The sequence below is a fragment of the Aspergillus ibericus genome (assembly GCF_003184845.1).
Source record: "Aspergillus ibericus CBS 121593 unplaced genomic scaffold BO80scaffold_24, whole genome shotgun sequence".
In the NCBI taxonomy this organism is placed as follows: domain Eukaryota; kingdom Fungi; phylum Ascomycota; class Eurotiomycetes; order Eurotiales; family Aspergillaceae; genus Aspergillus; species Aspergillus ibericus.
In genome coordinates this window covers 314,337-333,672 of record NW_020292122.1, presented here as the reverse complement: position 1 = coordinate 333,672, position 19,336 = coordinate 314,337, and the positions used below count along the sequence as shown (strand labels likewise).

The 19,336-nt window shown below is 50.6% G+C and overlaps 8 protein-coding genes across 8 annotated transcripts; 7 read left to right on the top strand and 1 right to left on the bottom strand.

Annotated features, from left to right (window-relative positions):
• The first annotated feature begins 3,377 nt into the window (after nt 1-3,377).
• BO80DRAFT_425955 (uncharacterized protein) lies at nt 3,378-3,780 on the top strand. Its single transcript, XM_025719644.1, has one exon. It carries the CDS (start codon nt 3,394-3,396, stop codon nt 3,715-3,717), a length of 324 nt encoding a protein of 107 aa, XP_025574496.1. The 5' UTR covers nt 3,378-3,393; the 3' UTR covers nt 3,718-3,780.
• Nucleotides 3,781-4,111: 331 nt separating this feature from the next.
• On the top strand, nt 4,112-5,975 carry BO80DRAFT_383945 (pantothenate transporter). Its single transcript, XM_025716937.1, has 4 exons — nt 4,112-4,677; nt 4,729-4,943; nt 4,990-5,166; nt 5,213-5,975. Exons 1-4 carry the CDS (start codon nt 4,271-4,273, stop codon nt 5,869-5,871), a joined length of 1,458 nt encoding a protein of 485 aa, XP_025574495.1. The 5' UTR covers nt 4,112-4,270; the 3' UTR covers nt 5,872-5,975.
• Nucleotides 5,976-7,367: 1,392 nt separating this feature from the next.
• BO80DRAFT_476788 (alpha/beta-hydrolase) lies at nt 7,368-8,536 on the top strand (the record flags this gene model as incomplete). The annotated part of the gene is made up of 3 exons (XM_025723239.1): nt 7,368-7,560; nt 7,619-8,357; nt 8,401-8,536. 3 exons carry the CDS (start codon nt 7,368-7,370, stop codon nt 8,534-8,536), a joined length of 1,068 nt encoding a protein of 355 aa, XP_025574494.1.
• A 13-nt stretch (nt 8,537-8,549) lies between these two features.
• Nucleotides 8,550-10,680, bottom strand: BO80DRAFT_408952 (flavin-containing monooxygenase). Its single transcript, XM_025717865.1, has 4 exons — nt 10,026-10,680; nt 9,725-9,978; nt 9,544-9,680; nt 8,550-9,498 (listed from the first exon to the last, which is right to left on the bottom strand). The coding sequence occupies exons 1-4, from the start codon at nt 10,649-10,651 to the stop codon at nt 8,629-8,631; spliced, it is 1,887 nt and encodes a 628-aa protein (XP_025574493.1). The 5' UTR covers nt 10,652-10,680; the 3' UTR covers nt 8,550-8,628.
• A 402-nt stretch (nt 10,681-11,082) lies between these two features.
• BO80DRAFT_383941 (MBL fold metallo-hydrolase) lies at nt 11,083-12,545 on the top strand. Its single transcript, XM_025716936.1, has 3 exons — nt 11,083-11,432; nt 11,487-11,747; nt 11,794-12,545. The coding sequence occupies exons 1-3, from the start codon at nt 11,114-11,116 to the stop codon at nt 12,372-12,374; spliced, it is 1,161 nt and encodes a 386-aa protein (XP_025574492.1). The 5' UTR covers nt 11,083-11,113; the 3' UTR covers nt 12,375-12,545.
• A 626-nt stretch (nt 12,546-13,171) lies between these two features.
• On the top strand, nt 13,172-13,763 carry BO80DRAFT_476784 (uncharacterized protein; the record flags this gene model as incomplete). The annotated part of the gene is made up of 1 exon (XM_025723238.1): nt 13,172-13,763. A coding segment is annotated over exon 1 (432 nt), but the record flags the coding sequence as incomplete, so codon positions are not given.
• A 686-nt stretch (nt 13,764-14,449) lies between these two features.
• Nucleotides 14,450-15,647, top strand: BO80DRAFT_435540 (FAD-dependent oxidoreductase; the record flags this gene model as incomplete). Its single annotated transcript, XM_025720915.1, has 3 exons — nt 14,450-14,478; nt 14,522-15,274; nt 15,323-15,647. 3 exons carry the CDS (start codon nt 14,450-14,452, stop codon nt 15,645-15,647), a joined length of 1,107 nt encoding a protein of 368 aa, XP_025574490.1.
• A 408-nt stretch (nt 15,648-16,055) lies between these two features.
• On the top strand, nt 16,056-19,035 carry BO80DRAFT_455999 (cytochrome P450; the record flags this gene model as incomplete). Its single annotated transcript, XM_025722144.1, has 10 exons — nt 16,056-16,369; nt 16,415-16,445; nt 16,490-16,627; nt 16,671-16,800; nt 16,844-17,474; nt 17,520-17,676; nt 18,179-18,491; nt 18,558-18,767; nt 18,834-18,901; nt 18,973-19,035. The coding sequence occupies 10 exons, from the start codon at nt 16,056-16,058 to the stop codon at nt 19,033-19,035; spliced, it is 2,055 nt and encodes a 684-aa protein (XP_025574489.1).
• Nucleotides 19,036-19,336: the final 301 nt, after the last annotated feature.

Below are 19,336 nucleotides of genomic sequence, written 5' to 3'. Positions count from 1 at the left end.
CGTGTGGCTTCTTAATCGTCGTGGTGTTAATTGATAAACTGGCATACGGGTTGTAGTTGGTAGGATTGGTTCAGCAGAAATCGTCTGGCCGGTGAATATGACGGTTGTTCCAGCCACCAAGGTCTGCGTGCTGGTATAGGTGGTCTGTGAGCTGGCAGGACAGTTTTCGACGGTAGCTGCGCACGAAGTAACAGTCACGGTTCTAGTCGTAAGGATAGTCGACGTGTAAGACCCATTATGAGTTGCAGTTGCAGTTGCGAGGGCGGTAACGGGGCACACTGTTGTCGAGACTAGAATGGTCTCGGTAGTGAAATATGTTGTCTTCTGAGAGGCGGGACAATCGGGAACGGTAGAAGGGCAAGCGGTGACCGTAGCAGTACTGGTAGCAAATAGTCTAGAGGTAGTCATGTCCGAGCTAACAGAGGGGATCGGACTGCTAGATCCAGATGTTGTAGGCAGAGGATTTGGTGCCAGGGTGGGTGTTCTGGTTTTCTCAGGTTGATCGGGCGTCCCAATACGCGAAGAGGCGGGAATGGACGATGATGGAGACTCTGGAGACACCACAGCGGATGACGACACCGGAACGAAGAACGGGATAGTCACCGGAGTAGTGACTGCGATGCTTGACGAGACTAGGGAGCTGAGCGAAGCAGCAACGCGACTTCGGCTGATAATTGCTGAAGGACTGACAGAGGACATTGGATAAATGGATGAAGACGAAGCGACTCGACTGCGACTCACCGCGACCGAAGACGCTAGCACTGGGGAAGACGCTGGCGATGACGAGGATGGAACAGTCACAGATAAGACTGGGGAGACCGCAGCTGATGAGACTCGGGAAGCTGATGATACCGGGGTGGAACTGGCCACGGCCGTTGAAGATGTTCGCACCGGACAGCTCACGGTCTGGATGTTGAGATGAACATTGGCTATTTCAATGTCTGGCAGATACTCGGTGTCATCCGTACTACACTGTACGCTGATCATAATCGTGAAATCCGAAACAGTAGCATCCCAGGTTCCGTTGACCGTTATCCAACCACTGTCAGCTGAGGAAACCGTAACACCCTGATGCAATATATCCAGCAGGAGGCCTATATCGTCGTTTGATAATCGATAATCGATGCTGCAGGCAACAGAAACATCTGCATCACACACTTCTGTTTTAAGCCGCCAGGAGACAGACGCGCTGTATGTTTGACCGACTTGGGCATTGGCGACTGTTTGGTTGAGCTGATAGAAGTCGTAATCCGAACCGGGAATATACCTAACATAAAGCTCAACATCGGATGTTTATCACTTGATCTTCTAGATGTTACTTACACATTGGCCACCTCCCGGGGCATCATCATCGACCAGGTCGAGATTAGTGGAACGCTCCATATTCAACCACTCCGTACTATCGCCGTCAGTGAAACTCCCGTCTTGAACAAGCTCCCCTGACAGAGTGGTCGTGAAGGCCGCACACTGAGAGGTACAAATGACCTCCGGACCCAGCAATGAAATGCCCGAGATCTGAAGAGTGCTGCTGGATGCTTGCGAGCAGGTGAGGCGAAACTTGAGAGTCACCTCGCTGACTTGGGATCTCCATTGTCCAAGTACTAAATCCCATCCTGTGGCACTGCCATCTGGCGACCAGATACTTCCGTAGGTCACAAACTCCGTCGTCTCGTCGGTTACGGCGTAGACATCCATCGAACAGTAGGGATAGGCTCCGTCTGAATCCGGATCCCCGAACAGATTCCAGTACGAATGAAGTTGATAGTATGGGCCTTTCTGAACTGCGATCGTTTGCTCGAATTCGAAGCCATTTGCGGAGGTGCTATGGGGGATTTCACTGTCGCTGGATCAGATGGAGTGGAGGGAATGAAAAAGGCGTGCTCAACTTACAGCATGCCTCCGTCATTGTATCCACCGCTGGTAGAAATAGAATACTCATCCGAACTTGAAGTCGAGGTCCAGGCGGAGCTGTCGGCGAAATGCCCATTATCAATGAAATCCCGGGTCACTTGGGTGGAGATCTCGATGTCGGCCGCGCGGACAACGGCCCCAATGCCGTGGCTCATTAGCCACGCGAGTGACAGAACGGGGCGAGATACCTTCATGGCAGGCTAAGTACTATAATTAAAAACGAATGTGGAGGGAAATCCGAAAGAATGGATGGCCGCAGGGGCCTAGTTGACATCAATTCTGCGTCGGACGGTTACCACTGCTGCCGGAAGATGGCCTTTATATCTCTAGGCTCGGATCAGGCCAGGCTTCCTGACGGTTTTGGACAGAGATGCGTACTAGTATTCGCATTATTGGTGACTGCAACTTTTAGCGCAATAACGGTTTGCGCCGTAGTGGGATGGGGGATGCGCGTCGTGAAGAATTTTCCGGAGTGCCTGCCCAACACGAACCACGCTCCACTGCGTCGGTAACTTTAGCCCCTCTGGGGCTATTTTCAGCTGACAGAGAGATACATGCGACGCTAGCTTTCTGGGAAGGAGTGGAAGTCCTATCGTATTGGGGGTTACGGAACCAAATCTCAAGCCGTGATGGCTGCATTCAGGGGGGGGCGTTCAGATCGGAGTAATATTTGACGGTCATTATGTTCCTGACATGCCGGCAGTTTCTTAGTTGAACCGAATCTAGTCGCTTTGCTCGAGAATCCGTTTCCAAATCTCTCAGGTTGACCCCCACATCCACTCTGACGACTGTGCTAGGCCATCTTTACCTTGCGGCTCCATAGGGGTTGCCTCCTCCCTGTATCGCGCTCAGTGAGTTTCCACTGAACCTCATTGTGACTGCATAATTGGGGAACCGTCGAAATCCACATTATTCTCAGACTGCCGACAAGGAGAATATGCTGCACATGGTTCATCGTCGACAGTTCGGCTTTTCTTTGTTCAATGATACGAAGTATTGCCCAGTCTGCATCATCAGGCACCACGGTAAAGGTAGTGCTGGCACTCAGGTCATCCTCAATCTCCGTGACGTACGGATCCATGTGTCTTGCCGCTATGGAACGATATCATGGCTTTCAACTGTAGTCAAAGTTGAGGTAGGGACGGGGTAGGTTTCATTGACCTTGGGCGGGTGTTCCATGGCTAGAAAGGATACTTGACAAGGCAAGAATAAAGTTAGCTTAGGCTTGCTGGTAAGGTTTGAACACGGCAGGAAAGTTGGATAGAGAAACTTAGACTACACGAGTACTCGCTTGATTAGACTTTGGGGTAGTATTTTCAGGTATGAAGGTCATTTGTGATGCTCTAAGAATCATGGTGAAGTCAGTGGTGAAGGCCATAGAAATCCCGCGCGGTCCCATGTCCTTTTCGCTCCCGAGCCAACCTTCACCCCATTATCATCACCAACTACACACTTTTCCACCATAGCTTCCATTTGACCACAATGGCCTACACCCTCACTGTTCTCTACCCTAATGAAACCGACGCAAAATACAACCTTGATTACTATATCTCCAACCACATGCCTTTAGTGGAACGACACTGGAAGAAGTACGGCATCCAGAGTTGGTCGGTAACCCGGTACAATCCCGCGGTTGACGGGACTCGGCCTCTTTACACAATCGGATGCATTATCGCCTGGGAAAGCGAGGAAAGCATTCAGGAAGCCTTTAAAGGCCCCGAAGCTGCGGAAGTCCTGTCAGATGTATCCAACTTCAGCAACAAGCAACCGATATTCTTAATTGGAAAGGGGGTAGCCAAGACATAATGGGGTTTGTGATGTGGGAGGTAGGACAGTTCATCCCCCTTGCCTGAGGTCAACAACTTGGATGGGCTCCGTCACAAAGATATGTATCTACGCTCAGTTGGCTATTAGTTCATTCCAATTAGCAGAGAGTCCAGACTAAGATATCAATGCACAAATGTCCGAGTAATTTGAGATGGATCGGAGTCACGCGGTCGGCCGGCGGGAATGGACCCCTCACTGCATCTCCGGCAGTCAGCATCGATCAGCATCCATCACATCATCCCGACCGCAGGAGCGGCTTATCGGCCGTCATCTCACCATTCACCGGCAGTCTTTCATCATCTCCGAGCACTAGCGTGCTGACACCCTGGACATTCTTATTTCTCACGATGCTTTTTGCATTTAATTGAGACCGTGTGAAACCTGGCAGGCTTGTGCGACATGCGCCAGCAGCATCGGTGTCACCCTGCATGATCTGTCTCGCCCAGCATTGACCGCCATCCTCGACACTTCTTGCGCTGAAGGTGATAAAGAACCATACAACTACCGTTGCGTTTTTCTGAAGACATACCGAATGGCCTCGCTTCAGACCAGGCTTGCCATTTGGCTCTGGGGGCCCGACCCTAAGGATCGAGCACTGCTGGCTAAGCTCGACGTGACGCTGCTCCCTTACTTTTCTCTTATTTGGTTCCTCTTCGGCATCACTCGTGCCAGCTACTCCTCTGCCTATATTAGCGGCATGAAGGAGGCGCTTGGATTCGAGGGGAAAGAGTACAACTACATGAACACCGCGTACCTGGTGGTCTATGCGGTGTTTCAGATGCCGGGAACCAGTTTGCTCACAGTTGTGCGGCCCAAATATGTCTTTGTCGCTGCCAATGTTACCTGGAGTATCTTGACCTTGATCACATACAAGATGACCCGCGCCTGGCAGGTGATTCTACTGAATGCGATCGAAGGAGGGTTTTCAGCTGTTGCATAGTGAGCGCAGATTGCAGGACAGATGGAAGCTGTGATTCTAACTATAGATAGTGTCGGTGCACAGTTTATCCTCGGCTCGTGGTACAAAAAGTCCGAGCTCGGCATTCGTGCGGCAGTATTTTGCGTTCTCGGCCAGCTGGGAACCATGTCCGGCAGCTGGATCCAAGCAGGACTGCTGGCCACATTGGCTGGAAAGGGTGGCCTTCCAGCATGGAAATGGATCTTTATCATTGTTTCCGTGATGACAGTTCCAGTCGCACTCTTCGGTGAGTTGAAGCATTCCCCAGAAGACGAATGCTGACAGTGATGTAGGATGGATCTTCATTCCGGACCTCCCATCACACCGCGCAGCCTGGTACCTGACCGAGGAGCAAAAGGAACACGCGGCAACACGATTGGGCAGCCTGTCGAAGAAATCCTGGGATAGGACAGTGTTCAAGCGCGTGTTACTGAGCTGGCAGTTCTGGCTTTTGCCATTTATCTTCATGCGTGAGTGCTACCAACCCTCATCACCGCCTATTCTAATGGCTAGCAGTATATTCCCTCAGCGTACAGATGCTGCAAAACAACGTCATGGCCTACTGGCTAGCTTCGCGGGGATACACCACAATCCAACAAAACAACTACCCGACTGGCATCTACGCCACCGCCATCCTCGGCACCGTCCTGTATGCAGCCATCTCTGACAAGCTACAATCACGCTGGGAGGTATCCATCGCCATTGGCCTCACATTCGTCATCGGCTCCGCCATCCTCGTATCCAGCCCATCCACCGACGCAGGCTACTTCTTTGCCTTTTATCTCCTAGGCACCAGTTTCGCCCCCCAGGCCGTCTGGTACTCATGGATGGCGGATGTCACAGCCCATGACTTCCAACTCCGCGCCATCACCACAGGGTTCATGAACTCGTTCGACTTTGCCTTTGTGACTTGGTGGCCACTGATCTTCTATCCCGCCACGGATGCCCCTAATTTCCAAAAGGGGTACATTGCCAGTCTAGTTACAGGGGCGTTGACACTCCCGTTTATCGGGGTTATCGCCTACCTCGAGAAAAGGGACACGGCGCGGGGAATTATCGGGAGATCACCGACGACTGGTCTCCTCACTGAAGAGCAAGATCCCGCACGAGAGGACGAACTGGGGAAGCCGGGGGATATGCCGGTAAATGTGCACGCAACAGAGGTGGGAGTGTAGGAGCGGACCCATGACCGCCCCTAAGTCTACTTCTTCTCGCAATCCCAGACGTCATCAGACACATATATACTCCGTAGCCAAGCTCCGATTCCACAGCCATGAATGCATGAAACTAGTAATAGCTCATACCTTCCACCCATGAAGTTAACTACATTCTTGTCCGTTGAGGCAAAAAAAAAAAAAGAAAAATCAAACCTTTATTAACCTCCAAGCAGTAGATAAATCTCCCTCCTCTCTTTCCCGTACTTTATTTACCCCAGGTGTTCACACCCCCTTCCCCCAATACCCCAACCCTCATCGCACATCAAAGCTCTTCCCCTTTTACCCATCTAACCCCCTCTATTTCACACTTCTCCCCTCCTTCCCCCAGGCCTCCCTCCCCTCCCATTCCCTAACCACCCTCATCCCCACCAATCCATCTCAAGAACCAAGATCCCTCGAACCCACAACCCCAAGTATCCCCCACCAAACCACCCCCTCTAACCCTCCACCTCCCCCCTCCCCACACCCCTCGGCCTCAAAACCGGCGACTGCATCAAGGGCGTAAAAGCCGGTGTCGGCGGCGGAGTAAACGACTCTCTCCGCTTAGTAGACGGACGTTTATAAGAGTATGAAGGGGAATAGGAGAAGGAGAAATACCGGGGGAAGAAGTCGGGGGGGAGGGTTGTGGGGGTTGGGTTTGTGGGGAGGGTGGAGAGGTTCAATTTTTTAGTTGGGGAGATGGGTGAGGGTGTGGGGGAGGGGATGGGTTTGCTTTTGTTGTTGGGGTGGGTGGCCATTGTGGTTTCGGTGGTGGTGGATGTAGTAGGCATTGTGGTTGTGGTGGTTGGGGGAGAGGAAGGGGAAAGAGAGGAGGTGATGCGGGGCATTGTGGATGTGAAGGTGGTGTGAGGGAGCTTGAGGTGTGTCCGTGATGGGTTGGGAATGTTCGAGTCTGATCTGGAGTTGAAAGGGGAAATATATACTTCGAAGGGGTCTGGGGGTTTAGAGTTGAGGGGAGAGTCGAGATGGGGTTTATGGGTGGGTGATTCCGTTGGTATGGTGTGATATTCCAGTATTATATTGGCAGGTTGTCGGTAGAAGTAAGGTATATGGAATCTATTGAAGCTATTGAGGCGGCATGTTCCGGTTCTGTGAGTCCGCTGCCACTAATTAACGTGATTTGGTCACATCGACTAGATTGGCTGTTCGTGACGAATCTTGGATCAAATCTATAAATGCTACTCAATTTGATGGTAGAATCCCTGTAGGCGGAGTACCACGTAGATAAAGGCTTGCATGCGGCAAAGATATAAGAACACTTCTTTGTGCCGCTCTCAAACATGGTCAAAGACATACCCGCGTGGCCAAATTACTTCCCATTGTGCATGCTCTTTGTTTACAACCGTCATCAGGAGCAAGGTGAAAATAGAAACACAGGCCGTATATAAGTATCAAAAGGCCTGAAACTCCGGGCATCTACTAACGTCAGCTCTCATCCACCAACAGTAATCCCAATGACAGACCCCAGCCAGGAGATCCTATTCCTTCAGGGCCCGTCCCCAGAATGGGTCTCTTACTGCATCGCCAACAAAATCCCCACAGCGCCCGTCATTTTCCCCGATGAAGGGCGTCTCCCGTATCGCACGATTCAGAAAAGAATCAACGATGTCTGGGAAACATCTTCCCGTCATGCGGTAGAGGTCGAGGGTCCGTACTACCCCCAGCAACCCCTCTTCAACGCTAATACCCAATTGTGGTGGCACAGGGCTCAACGTCCTTGTCCAAACCACCGACTATAGCATCCCCAGAGATAGGGACCCCGACAATCCCATCCGCATTCGAGCCTACACCCCCAATAACACCGATCACTGCGGCATTCCCCTCCCCGTCTACGTCCACTTCCACGGCGGCGGCTTCCTATCCGGCAACCTTGACACCGAAGACGCGACATGCGCGCGTCCGGTCGCCCTCCTCGCCGCATGCAAATGCCCCATGGTTGTCATCAGCGTTCAATACCGTGTTACTTCCGAAGCCCCGTACCCCGCTGCCTTCCGCGACGCCTGGGATGTCTACGAGTTCTTGGAAAAAGAGGTGGACGTCCTGTTTGGGGGCGATCCACGCAAAATCATCCTCGGGGGGACGGACTCTGGCGCGGCGCTGGTACTCTGGGTGGCGGTGTTTGCCAACAGTGTCGTGGGAATATCAAAGCCCTGGAAGTTGACGATTACAGGGTTGATGCTGTGTTCGCCGTGGTTGCCGCATATGGATAAGGAGGGGAATGGCGAGCTCTCCAGGGCGCAGAATGTGAATGCGCCCTTGCTTCCTCAAGCGCTGCATGAGATGTTCCGCGATCTGCTTGCTATTGATGCCGTGCATTGTCCGACGTTTGTGCTGAATAGCGATACGAACTTTACCGGCTTGCCGAAGACGTCGGTCCATGTACCGGGGCAGAGCTTGTTGAGGGATCAGGGGATGAAGTTGATCAACCTTTTGGCACAGGCTGGGTAGGTTCTTCCTCTTGTGTTTGGGCCGTGCTGATGATTATAGGGTCGAGTATCGGGCAAGGCTTTATCCTGGGTTGCCGCATGACTTTCGACGCATTGATGGCTTGTGGTCCTCTCGGGAATGGGACCTTTGTATTACTCGGGAGATCTTGTGGTTCCTCGGTGCTCCTGGTATGTAAGGCGGACAGAGTGGTTTTGGATTTTGTTGTATTGATTTAAAGACCTCTCTGTTTATCTGTAGTATGTACTTTGAATATGCAACAGCTGTATATCACTTACGAAGTGCTTGCTCATTCACGTAGGCAAACTCATTCTTCTCCATGTCGTACCGCACACCGTGCTTCATCCATTCCTCGTTATCTGAGTACCGATCCAGATACCAGGTGATATCGCCTCCGGTGAATTCGGCATCCAGGAACCCTGACCCCAGATAGCCAAACCGATTCCCACTCCAATACTCAATATCATAGTCGCTCAGTGTCGGGGTCTTCAGCGCCTCGAAGAATGACAGGCGAGACCCAGGCCAGATGACGACTGGGCCGTCAGTCCGACCTTGTTTGAACCAGCTTGAGCACGGATCCGACCAACAGGTCCGCGGGAGGAATGTCTGCGCGTGTTCGACAAAGTCTCGTATAGCAGACGCCTTTGGGCTCAGTCGTCGGATATGCTCCTTACGCATGCGCTTGACGACCTGGATAAAATAGTGTGTCAAGTGTGTGATGATGGATAGGATGGATCCATGGCCGGCTGGTGCATAAGGGCCTGAGTAGTTGAAATAATTCGGGAATTCATCGACGCCAATTGCTAGATAGCTCGTAGGGACACTGGCCCATTTGTCAGACAGGTTTGTTCCGTTAAGACCGATCAGTGGAAACCGCGGTCGGAATGAGGTGTCGAAGCCTGTGGCGCAGATAATGACATCCACCTCATGCTCGATTCCCGTCGCAGAGTCAATTACGCCTGCAGGTGTAATAGCCTGGATCCGCTCGGTAAATACGGAGGTCTTGTCAGAAGCCAGAGCTTCGAGGTAGCCGTTTCCTGGGGTTGGACGCCGACAGGCGACGTTGAAGTCTTTGGGAATGATCGCGTCCCTGACGTGGGGTTTCGTTGCAAGCTTCTCGGACATGGTTTTGTAAGAGGACTGTGCATTGTCAGTAATACTCGAGGAGCTTGCGTGGCGACTTACCGCATTGGCATCATCGGATTCAGCCGTATTGCGCAGCGCAAGCTTGAAACGCTGGTTCAGCTCGTGCTCGATTGATTTCTTGTATCGGTGGTACTTCTCGCGATCGAGGTCGAACTCGCTCTTTTGCTCCGGGGTGTCTGCTAACGTTATGAGATGTCCCACTATCGCAGAAACAACATACAGTCAAAGTTCTGGCCGTTCTTCCCAGCGAAGCGCTGTCCAAACGCAGCCGTAATCCAGATTGGGCTTCGCACCCAGCTGTACAAGTGCGAAACCTCATCCACGATAGAGGCAACGACTTGGATACCTGAACTGCCTGATCCTATCACCGCCACCCGCTTGCCTTTTAAGTCAAAGCCCTCCGGGTAAGCCGCCGTGTGGAACAGGTCCCCTTTGAAGGAGTGCAGCCCCGGCGTATCAGGCCATTTCCATGCGCTGCCCCGCGTCAGTGGGAGTGGTCATGGAGGGAAGGGGGAACGAACTTGAGGAACCCTGATCCGTTAAGGAACAAATCAAACTCATCCTCCCACTGATCTGTACCCCGTTGCAACTTGATCACCCACTTGCTCTTGGTCTCATCCCATATCGTTGACACCACACGAGTATTCAGTTGGATGTACTTCATCATGTCCTCCTCGATGACAATCTGCTTCAGATATTCCCAAATTTCCTTTGCACTGGAATAGAAGCTCGACCACTTCGGATTCGCACGCCACGGAAAGGAATAAGCGATGCTCGGCACATCGCAAGCACATCCCGGGTACCGATTCTCATACCAGGTACCGCCTATATCGGCGTTTTTCTCGTAGCAGACAATTTCCACGCCCAAGCCTGCAAAGGCGGACGGGGCATGATGAAGGAAATCGATTCCGGCTGCCCCAGCCCCCAGCATGATGATCTTGAAAGGCTTTTCCGGCGGTGGCTCATTGATGAGGTGGTTGGAGACAGTGTATCCGCGATCGGATGGTCTGTCCCACTCAGGACGATGGACGGGTCGAGCTTGGGACGAGGGGTGAGGTCCAGGAGTGTTGCTTCCGAGACGAAGGTGGCCGGATAAGCCGTACTTCTCGAACACTGGATTAGCTGGCGTTGGATCAATAGAGCCCATGTTGGGTGAATTATGATGTCTGGTCTGGCTATGAGGACATTAATAATGAGCTAGGTTACCAGTCCGACGGACGGCGGACCAAATATATAACCGATTTCTAGGCCTGTTATCATCCCTGTCGCTAGCTAGGCTTATCATGTGAAGGCTGTCGTGCTGTAGACTTCACCGAAGACTATTCCCTTTACATCGCATAATCAGTAATCAAACTAGCTGAGACCAAGGGTGGGTCTCGTGGATGCTGCAAATCAGTGGGCGGGGAAGTGAGGGGATCATGGTCCGGTTGGAGACTACTAAGCCGATGGTCGATCGCCCGAGCCAATGCGCATTGGACGGGTGTCGCATTCCCCCCGACAGGGCATCCCCGCTGCACTTATAGCGTGGGAGTCCTCAGCGACGCATGCATACTGCTCGAGTCATTTCCTCTTACCTTATCGAATTAGACAAGACAAGTGCACCTGAAAAATGCTCGAACTCCCCACGTCCGACCGTACCGTCCGGGTGCGCCTAGTCGACACTACCACGTTGATGACTGTGAGGAGCGAGGTTCTTGTACAACCAGTGCAGCCTGGCCATGAAATCCTGAACCTCACGGATGTTGCATTTCTTATTGAGCATGAAGGATCCAATCAAAAGGTCATGTTTGACCTCGGGACGCGAAAGGATTACTGGAACCTCCCCGATGCGGTTCGACTGACCTTCGATCAATTCATGCCATCGGTGAGAATCGACAAGGACGTTAGTGAAATTCTTCGTGAGTGTGGCATTCCACTCAGCGACATCGGTGCGTGCTATGAGTGGGGATCGGCTTAGATTCGCATTGCGCTGACCTCTATAGGGTCAATCGTTTGGTCTCATTACCATTGGGATCATATCGGAAATGTAGCCTTGTTTCCTCCATCAACATCGTTGTATGTTGGTCCAGGGTTCAAAGCCGAGCCGCGTTTGTTGCCAGGTTTCCCAGACGATTCTAACTCTCTTGTTCCGGCGGATGCATTTGCTGGGAGAGACGTCGTTGAGCCCGATTTCGCCGATGGATTAACGATTGGGGGTTTTCGCGCGCATGACTTCTTCGGAGACGGTTCGTTCTATCTGCTTGGTAAGTAAGAGTTGCGCACTTGAAAGGAATGGTGCTAACGTATCAGACACACCCGGACACTGCGTTGGCCATCTATGTGGCCTTGCTCGGACAACAGCAGATACTTTCATTTTCCTCGGTGGTGACATCTGCCACTTTCCCGGGATCATTAGGCCAAACGCCAAATTGCCCTTCCCAGCCCACATTCCGACAGAGGCCCTAGACAAGGACCCATTCTTTCCGACACCATGTCCCTGCAGTCTCTTCGCAGCCCACCACCCCAGAACGAAGGATGAGCCAAGTCGAACGCCCTTCTACGAGGTGTCCAGTTATGACGCAACCGCCTTTACCGACCCAACTGTTGCTCAGGAGTCAGTAACCAAGCTCCAGGAATTCGAGTCCTCTCCAGATGTACTGATATGCATCGCTCATGACACGGAGTTGCTGCGGTATATGCCAACGTTAAATGACTCGCCCTCCTCTGACCTCAACGCGTGGAAGGAAAAGGGTTGGAAGGATAAAATCCGTTGGGGATGGGTCAATGAGCTACCGCGTGGTGGTCGTCCAGGTAGGAAGCCACTGGTCGAAGGCTATTGGCGAGATGGTAAAATCTGGGAAGAGGCAGTGCAGACGCTTCGTCGGAACTGAAATAGAGGCTGCGGTCAGAATCCAGATCACACGCCACATTTAGGAACTCAACAAGTATAAACATGCTTCAGACTTAATCCTATAGAGACGCACATACCGGAAACTTGAACCATGAGCCATTGGAGAATTCCCTTGCTAATCAAGTTGGGGTGAAGGTGGATGCGGTAGCATAATTCAACCACCTCTATCGAGTTAGGAAACCCCCGAGTAGGAAATAGCTGCATGCTGCAAGCTCAGTCATGTCTACAGACCTGGTGAAATGGTAAGGCTAAGTGATAGAACTTGGGCGGACCATTGAAGTGAATACTGCCGGCACATGACTTCGCTCCATTCCTCATCTACAACTGCCGGCCTTTCCTTTTGGGTCGTCGTTCGTATCTGTTTTGCTTTCTATGCCTTATTCGAATTGATCCTTACTCAAGGATAGCAGCAACCTGTCATCAAACAGTCTTCTTCCCTCTCCTCTACATAGCCTCCGTACCTCGCAAAAGTACAGACCTTACAATCGAATGCGATGGGGCCAGGTCTGCGGTGCATAAAGCGATCGTATGTCCCCAATCTCGGGTTCTTTCTGCTGCTTTTAATGATCAGATTGATGTCAGGCCCCCTTTCCCGCTCCATAGTTATAGAGAATTATTACTCAGCTTCCTAGACAGCATCGCATTCTACATTATAAAGCAGGGTACGCTGTTTGACTGGTAGGACTGTATCTCGAGCCTTGCTAACAATCATGCATATTAGAAACAGTGAAGCGAGAACAAAAGAACAACACCACCGCTTCTCTAGTATTCCCGTCATCCACAGCAGAGGTCCTCCTCCCCCATGTCTCCATCAACGCCATTACCTATGAATACGAAATTGTGGAGTCTCTAAGCTTACAAATATCAAGATTCAGCGGCTCTTACAATCTCCCTGGTGCTCAAGGGGTTCGAGGATATAGTCAGGACTGAATATGAAATGACTGGGGACGTAGTCCTCCGTCAGACGATGGCTGGTGCCATCAGTAAACACTTGGACAACTTTTACCAACCAAAGATTCCGGAGGCTCCTTTCCCACATGAGCTGACTAGACATGTCATACAGGCCATGAAGTTGGAATATGAATGGCTGCAGCCACAGCTCATCGTAATGCAAGAATGCCTAGTGTCTGCGGACACTGAAGTTGCCGAGATGAAAGCTGGGAAGAAAGCGATGCAGAACAGATTGGAAGCAATGACTGCCACTGTGGAGCAGGGTCATAAGCTCCTTCATGATACCAGCAAGTGCCGTCATTGTGGAATGCTGTTTCTTGATATTCTCGAGACGAACACAGCCAATGGCTTGAGCTATATTGTTTGTTGCAAAGACTGTCGCACAAAGCGCTCCCAGGTGGTTGGTCCAGGTAAGCGCTTTCATGGTCTCTTTTATACCAATTGCCCACATAATCTGAATCTAGCATCTTGTTCTCAACTTTCGATAGCAACACCAGTCCCCTGGTTTTCCCTTTATCCATTGTAGCAGATCAGTTCTATGCCAGTTGGTGTGCAGCAACCAGTCATGCTACTAGAACTGCTATGGCTGATAAGGCATGGCTTGGTTCATCTGTGTTTAAGATTGCTTGATATTCACGCGACTTCCGTCATAGGGGCCGAGGTTTCTACCGAGTTCTACTGTTGCTTCTGTTTAATTTAAGATCTCTTGAAGTTATAGTATTTGCAATAGTCAATGTATCAGCAGCAAGTGATATCGACTTACTCATATCGTAATAACACCGGGTTAGAGCTCACCTAACCACCTATGGGCAGCTTGATATGCATGTCCTCATTATGGCGATAAAGAGCATTGTTTCGAATGAACAGCTTCCTACAACTATAAGAACCATTTTTAGACTTCTAAGATGAACGTATTAATGACTGAATCAGACTTGTTTCTCTTCGCCAGACTATGGTTGTCTATGCCGTCGACGTGAAGTAGATGAGTCATGCCGCTGTTGTCCGAGACCGCTCCTCAATTCATACACCGGGCGTGTCAACAGAACACTCAACTTCCACATCAACATCATTCTTCACGAAAGTCTCATAAAGTCAGCCCACACCATGGACAAACGCCATGTTGTTGTAATTGGGTTGGTAATACTTCAATCGTGCTGGATAAGCTAATGAGTGTAGTGCCGGTGTCATAGGACTTAGCTGCGCTGTCCAACTGGCCCGTCAAGGCTATCAAGTCACCGTGGTCGCACGAGAGATCCCCGGCGATTACGACATCGACTACGCATCACCATGGGCGGGATCTCACTTCCGGCCCGTCCCAGCGACCAAACCAGAGGATCGTTTCGAACAAGAACTGATGCGAGAAACCTACCGAGAAATGGAGGACTTGGCAGACAGGCACCCCGAGACAGGCATCCAATTCATCCCTGCGATCGAGTACTTTGATACTGCCGACCCTGCATACTGCGATGAGAAGCTCGTTCAAGAAAACGGATATGCCTCTTGGCCAGGTTTCCGGGTACTTCGTTCTTCGGAGCTGCCGGCCCAGTATGAGTCGATCAAGCTTGGAGTCACTTATACGGCATGGGTATTGAACTCTCCTGTTTACCTGAAATGGTTGAAGGACGAGGCTGTGAAATATGGTGTCAGCTTTATACGTGCAAGGCTATCTGCGATCGAGGAGGCTGTCTTCATATGCAAAGAAAGGTTATCGGCTAGTGGGACCGACGAGGTCATTGCGGTCATCAATGCCAGCGGTCGGGGCTTTAATGACCCCAAGTCTTTTCCGTCGCGCGGACAATTTATCGCGGTGTCTAACCCGTGTCAGAGAATGATCAGTCACCATTGGGCTGATGGGTCGACAACTGTCATTATTCCCCGTCCTCTTGGGGGAGGAACAATTATAGGTGGTACCAAAGAGCCAAACAACTGGTAAGCGGTTCAATTCAAATCATGACAGGCTCAAATGCTAATCTGCAGGTCACATTCCATCTCGGATACGGCGACAGTGTCGATTCTCTCAAGGGCCTTCACGCTTTGCCCGGAATTGGTGGGAGACAGTCTTGATAACGGCTCGAGTTATGGCCTCGACATTCGTCAGGTGTATATCGCCAGACGTCCTATGCGGCAGGGTGGGTTGCGGCTAGAACGAGAAGATCTGGCCTTCCAAGACACCTCAGAAGATGGCCTGAGAAATGTGCAAAACTCTATCCCTGTCATTCATTGCTATGGGGCGGGTCCAAGCGGCTACAAACTTAGTTGGGGGATTGCAAAACGTGTCGAGCGATTTGTCTCAGAGATCTAATATCTACCAGTGTTCCCAGTCCCTTGCCTATCAAGCTGGTGAAAGTCTTTTGGAAACGGGTTCAGTATCAACATAGATTATCACTGCTTGCCTGGCATGGAACAAAGTCAATTGTGGTTGATTCACAAGGCATCTTATCAGCAGGGAGGACCGATCACCCCGCACGACGACACTAGATATTAGGTGCTGTTAGTGTCATCCTTCGCCGATAGTGCCGCACAACCCAATGATAAGAGGAAATTGAATTGTTTCTCTCCAGATTTGATTCGATCTCCTCCTGTTTCCCTTTGAGGATAGCTTGTTTAAGTCACGTCCCTTATCGTTGTTATTATTTGTACCCGGCATCCGTGTATGCCTCTTGCCAATCTATGCAGAGTGACTCGCAAAGAACACTTAATCAGGAGTACAATGTTGACACTTTGGTGTGCTGGCATCTTATACATTTTTATTTTCCTTTACCGGCGATTATCGAGTCCCGTTTCCAACCTTCCTGGCCCCCGGTACACCAAGTTGACAAGTTTTGTCGTCAAGTACCATGAGTTTTCAGCCAGTCGCCGTACCTTCATCCATCGACTACACAAAGAATATGGACCTGTCGTCCGTATAGCACCGAATGAAGTATCCTTCGCTACTCTGGATGCTATTCGAGAGATCTACGCATCGGGAGGCAGTGGCTATGATAAGACGGAATTTTATGACCTGTTTCGCCAATTTGGTATCAAGTAGGTGGCATCGCATCGATGTCTGAACTATACTAACTGAATTAGGACAATGTTTTCCACACTTGGCAAGCAAGCTGTTAGTATTATCATTTATCAAATATCACAGCTGACATTTCAAAGCACGGTGAAAGAAAACGGCAGCTAGCCGATCGCTATGCAATGTCAAACATAATGCGAGAGCATCATACGTCGTCCATTCGAGAGAATGCTAGATCATTCGTCTCCAAATGTGCCACGGGCTTGAGTGTGGATGTTTATGTATGTAGCGTCCAAGCTGCAACTTCCCGGCTAATGTGGACAGGTTTACTTACATTGCTATGCGCTTGACTGTGTCACCAACTTTATGTTCAGTCCTGCTGGATTGAAGTCTCTGAGTGATGAGAATGACCTTGATCTGATGAAAGAAATGACATACCATAATAGTTTGCAAAGTATGTCTATATCCACGTAATGTATACTTGCTGACCAGTGCAGAGGTTCTTTTGCATTATTATCTACCAAAGTTGGCGCCGTATTTCCCTTCGTGTCTATTGCCTCGCCGCGCTCCAAAAGCCAACGAGTACGTCCATAAAGTGATCGCTCAAAAGGATCCAGAGGAATACAGCTTGGTTGCTCGTCTCAGAAGAAAAGACACATCTCTTTCTCTATCCCAAGTAGCAGCCGAATGCAAAGATCATATGGCCGCTGGCATTGACACAACCGGAGATGGCCTGTGCTTCTTGATGTGGGAGTTGTCGCAACCGCACAACTTCCGATACCAAAACCGGCTTTATGAAGAGCTACGATCTGCATCTGAGGATACGCCTCTTGATCGACTGCCATACCTGGATGCTGTGATTAAGGAGGCCCTGCGCTGCGCACCGCCGATTCCCATGTCGTTCCCTCGCTATGTTCCCAGCGGAGGCAGAACAATTGATGGGAAGTTCATCCCCGAGGGAACAATTGTTAGCTGTCAACCGTATACCGTGCATCGCCTAAATGAAGAGGTATTCCCGGAGCCGGATCGATTTAATCCTGATAGATGGATGGAGGAAGAAGGCTTCAACGAGCGCAACCGATTATTCTTCGCTTTTAGCACCGGTGGAAGGGGATGTACTGGAAGAAAGTAAGTTGCCAGTCTCCTTCTGCAAGTCATTTCTAACTGCCACAGCCTGGCAATGGTTGAAATGAAGATTCTTCTTCAAGAAGTTTATTCTCGGTTCCAGACCACGGTAGCGCCCGACATGAAAGGTTCTATGGAGATTGACGATCAAATCATCGCTTCTCGGCCCAAGGGACAGACCTGCAAACTGATCTTTACCCCTCGAGTGAAATCATGATGTTCAAGCAGGAAACTTATGCGCCCTGACAGCATGGCGATGCATATCTAGGCAGACTTCGACTGGGAAAACTCCGTCCGGGTGGAGACGTGGTCCACTCCTTCGTGCGGGGTAATAGAGCGGCAGTGAATACAGATGATGATACTCTTTGAACTCCAGCATATGTACAAGCAATATATAAGCAAATCACAACAAACGAGCATATTGTGGTATTCCAGTGGGTGTAGTCAGGCGATGATAATTTCCTTACCTATTGGAATGCCCCCTTGCCCTTCTACTGTCGTGGGCATATCCGTTCGGCAGGCATCATTATTTGAACAAAGTCCGCGCTAGAAGTGACTCGGCCTCAATTACCGGCACTTGGTGTCTAGGATCTGCACTTAAGTGCCTGATGGTCCAAATGTATCCTCTTGTAATCGATACATGATACGACACCTTGCAACCGAGGCTCCACACTTTCTTCAAGATATAATTCCCTCCGAACCTCTAGTTGAAACGACTTACACTACAAATTATCAATCTGATTCCCATTGCTCTATTCAACTTATATCCCAACATGCATATCCCCTACATCTCAAATTGGACCACCCTGGCCCTCCAAACCATTCTCTTCAGTTCCCTCAACATTTCGCTAGCTACCTCCTCTCCCGCTTCCTCTCCCTCTCCCTCTCCCCCAGATCTTACATTCCTATACACCGCCTACGTAGAATGCGAACCAACCCTCATGGACTCCCCCGGACCGCACGGCATCCGACGCACCATCCCAATCGTGGGTGGAAATTTCACCGGCCCTCGTCTCTCCGGTACTCCCCACCTCCTCCTCCATTACTCCCCTACATACAAACACTAAGCCACCTGCACCAAAACAGGCGAAATCCTCCCCGTCGGCGCCGACTGGGGTCTCGTAGACCCGCAAACCGGAATCTTCAGCGCCGACACCCGCTACAATCTCCGCACCAACGACGGAGAAAACATCTTCATCCAGACCTCGGGTCCGAAGTCGCCTAGTGGACAGTTGCATCTGAGATTGGTGTTTGAGACGGGGAGTCGGAAGTATTATTGGTTGAATAATGTTATAGGTATGTTGAATGCCCTCGAGTCGGATGGGAGGAGTAGGTTTGGGGTAAGCTGATGATGGGGCTTAGCGATTGGGGTTCTTACTTCGGTGGAAGAGACGAATAGTTCCAGTTTGTTGAGGATTGATGCTTGGAATGTGAGTTTTGGTCCTGGTTAAGGTGGGGAGGGATTGGGGATGATGTGTAATGGCTAATTTTATGGGTATAGATGGCTTCAGATTGGAATTCGACGAGCTTTGTGGACTCGTCAGCGACTTCTGGTACCGCATGAGGTATCCAATTGGCCTGTCAAGCAGTGGTCAATTCTGAGCCAGTCTAACAGATCAGAGATCTTCGCGAGATGCGTGGCGGACATGGGATCTGCGCATTGTCGCTGTTATAGATATATAGCGGAAAGGCATCAATTACCAGGATATATTTTACCGAAATGCATTATCAATGGTATAAAGCTGAAATTAATTATATGTATGCCAGTATTCTCCGTTCGAAGATGAGACGCCTCAAATACGCTGTACAGCGAGGGCCAAAGGTGGGAGAGCAGCTCGGCCGACGGCGTGCGGGGGTAACCGAGA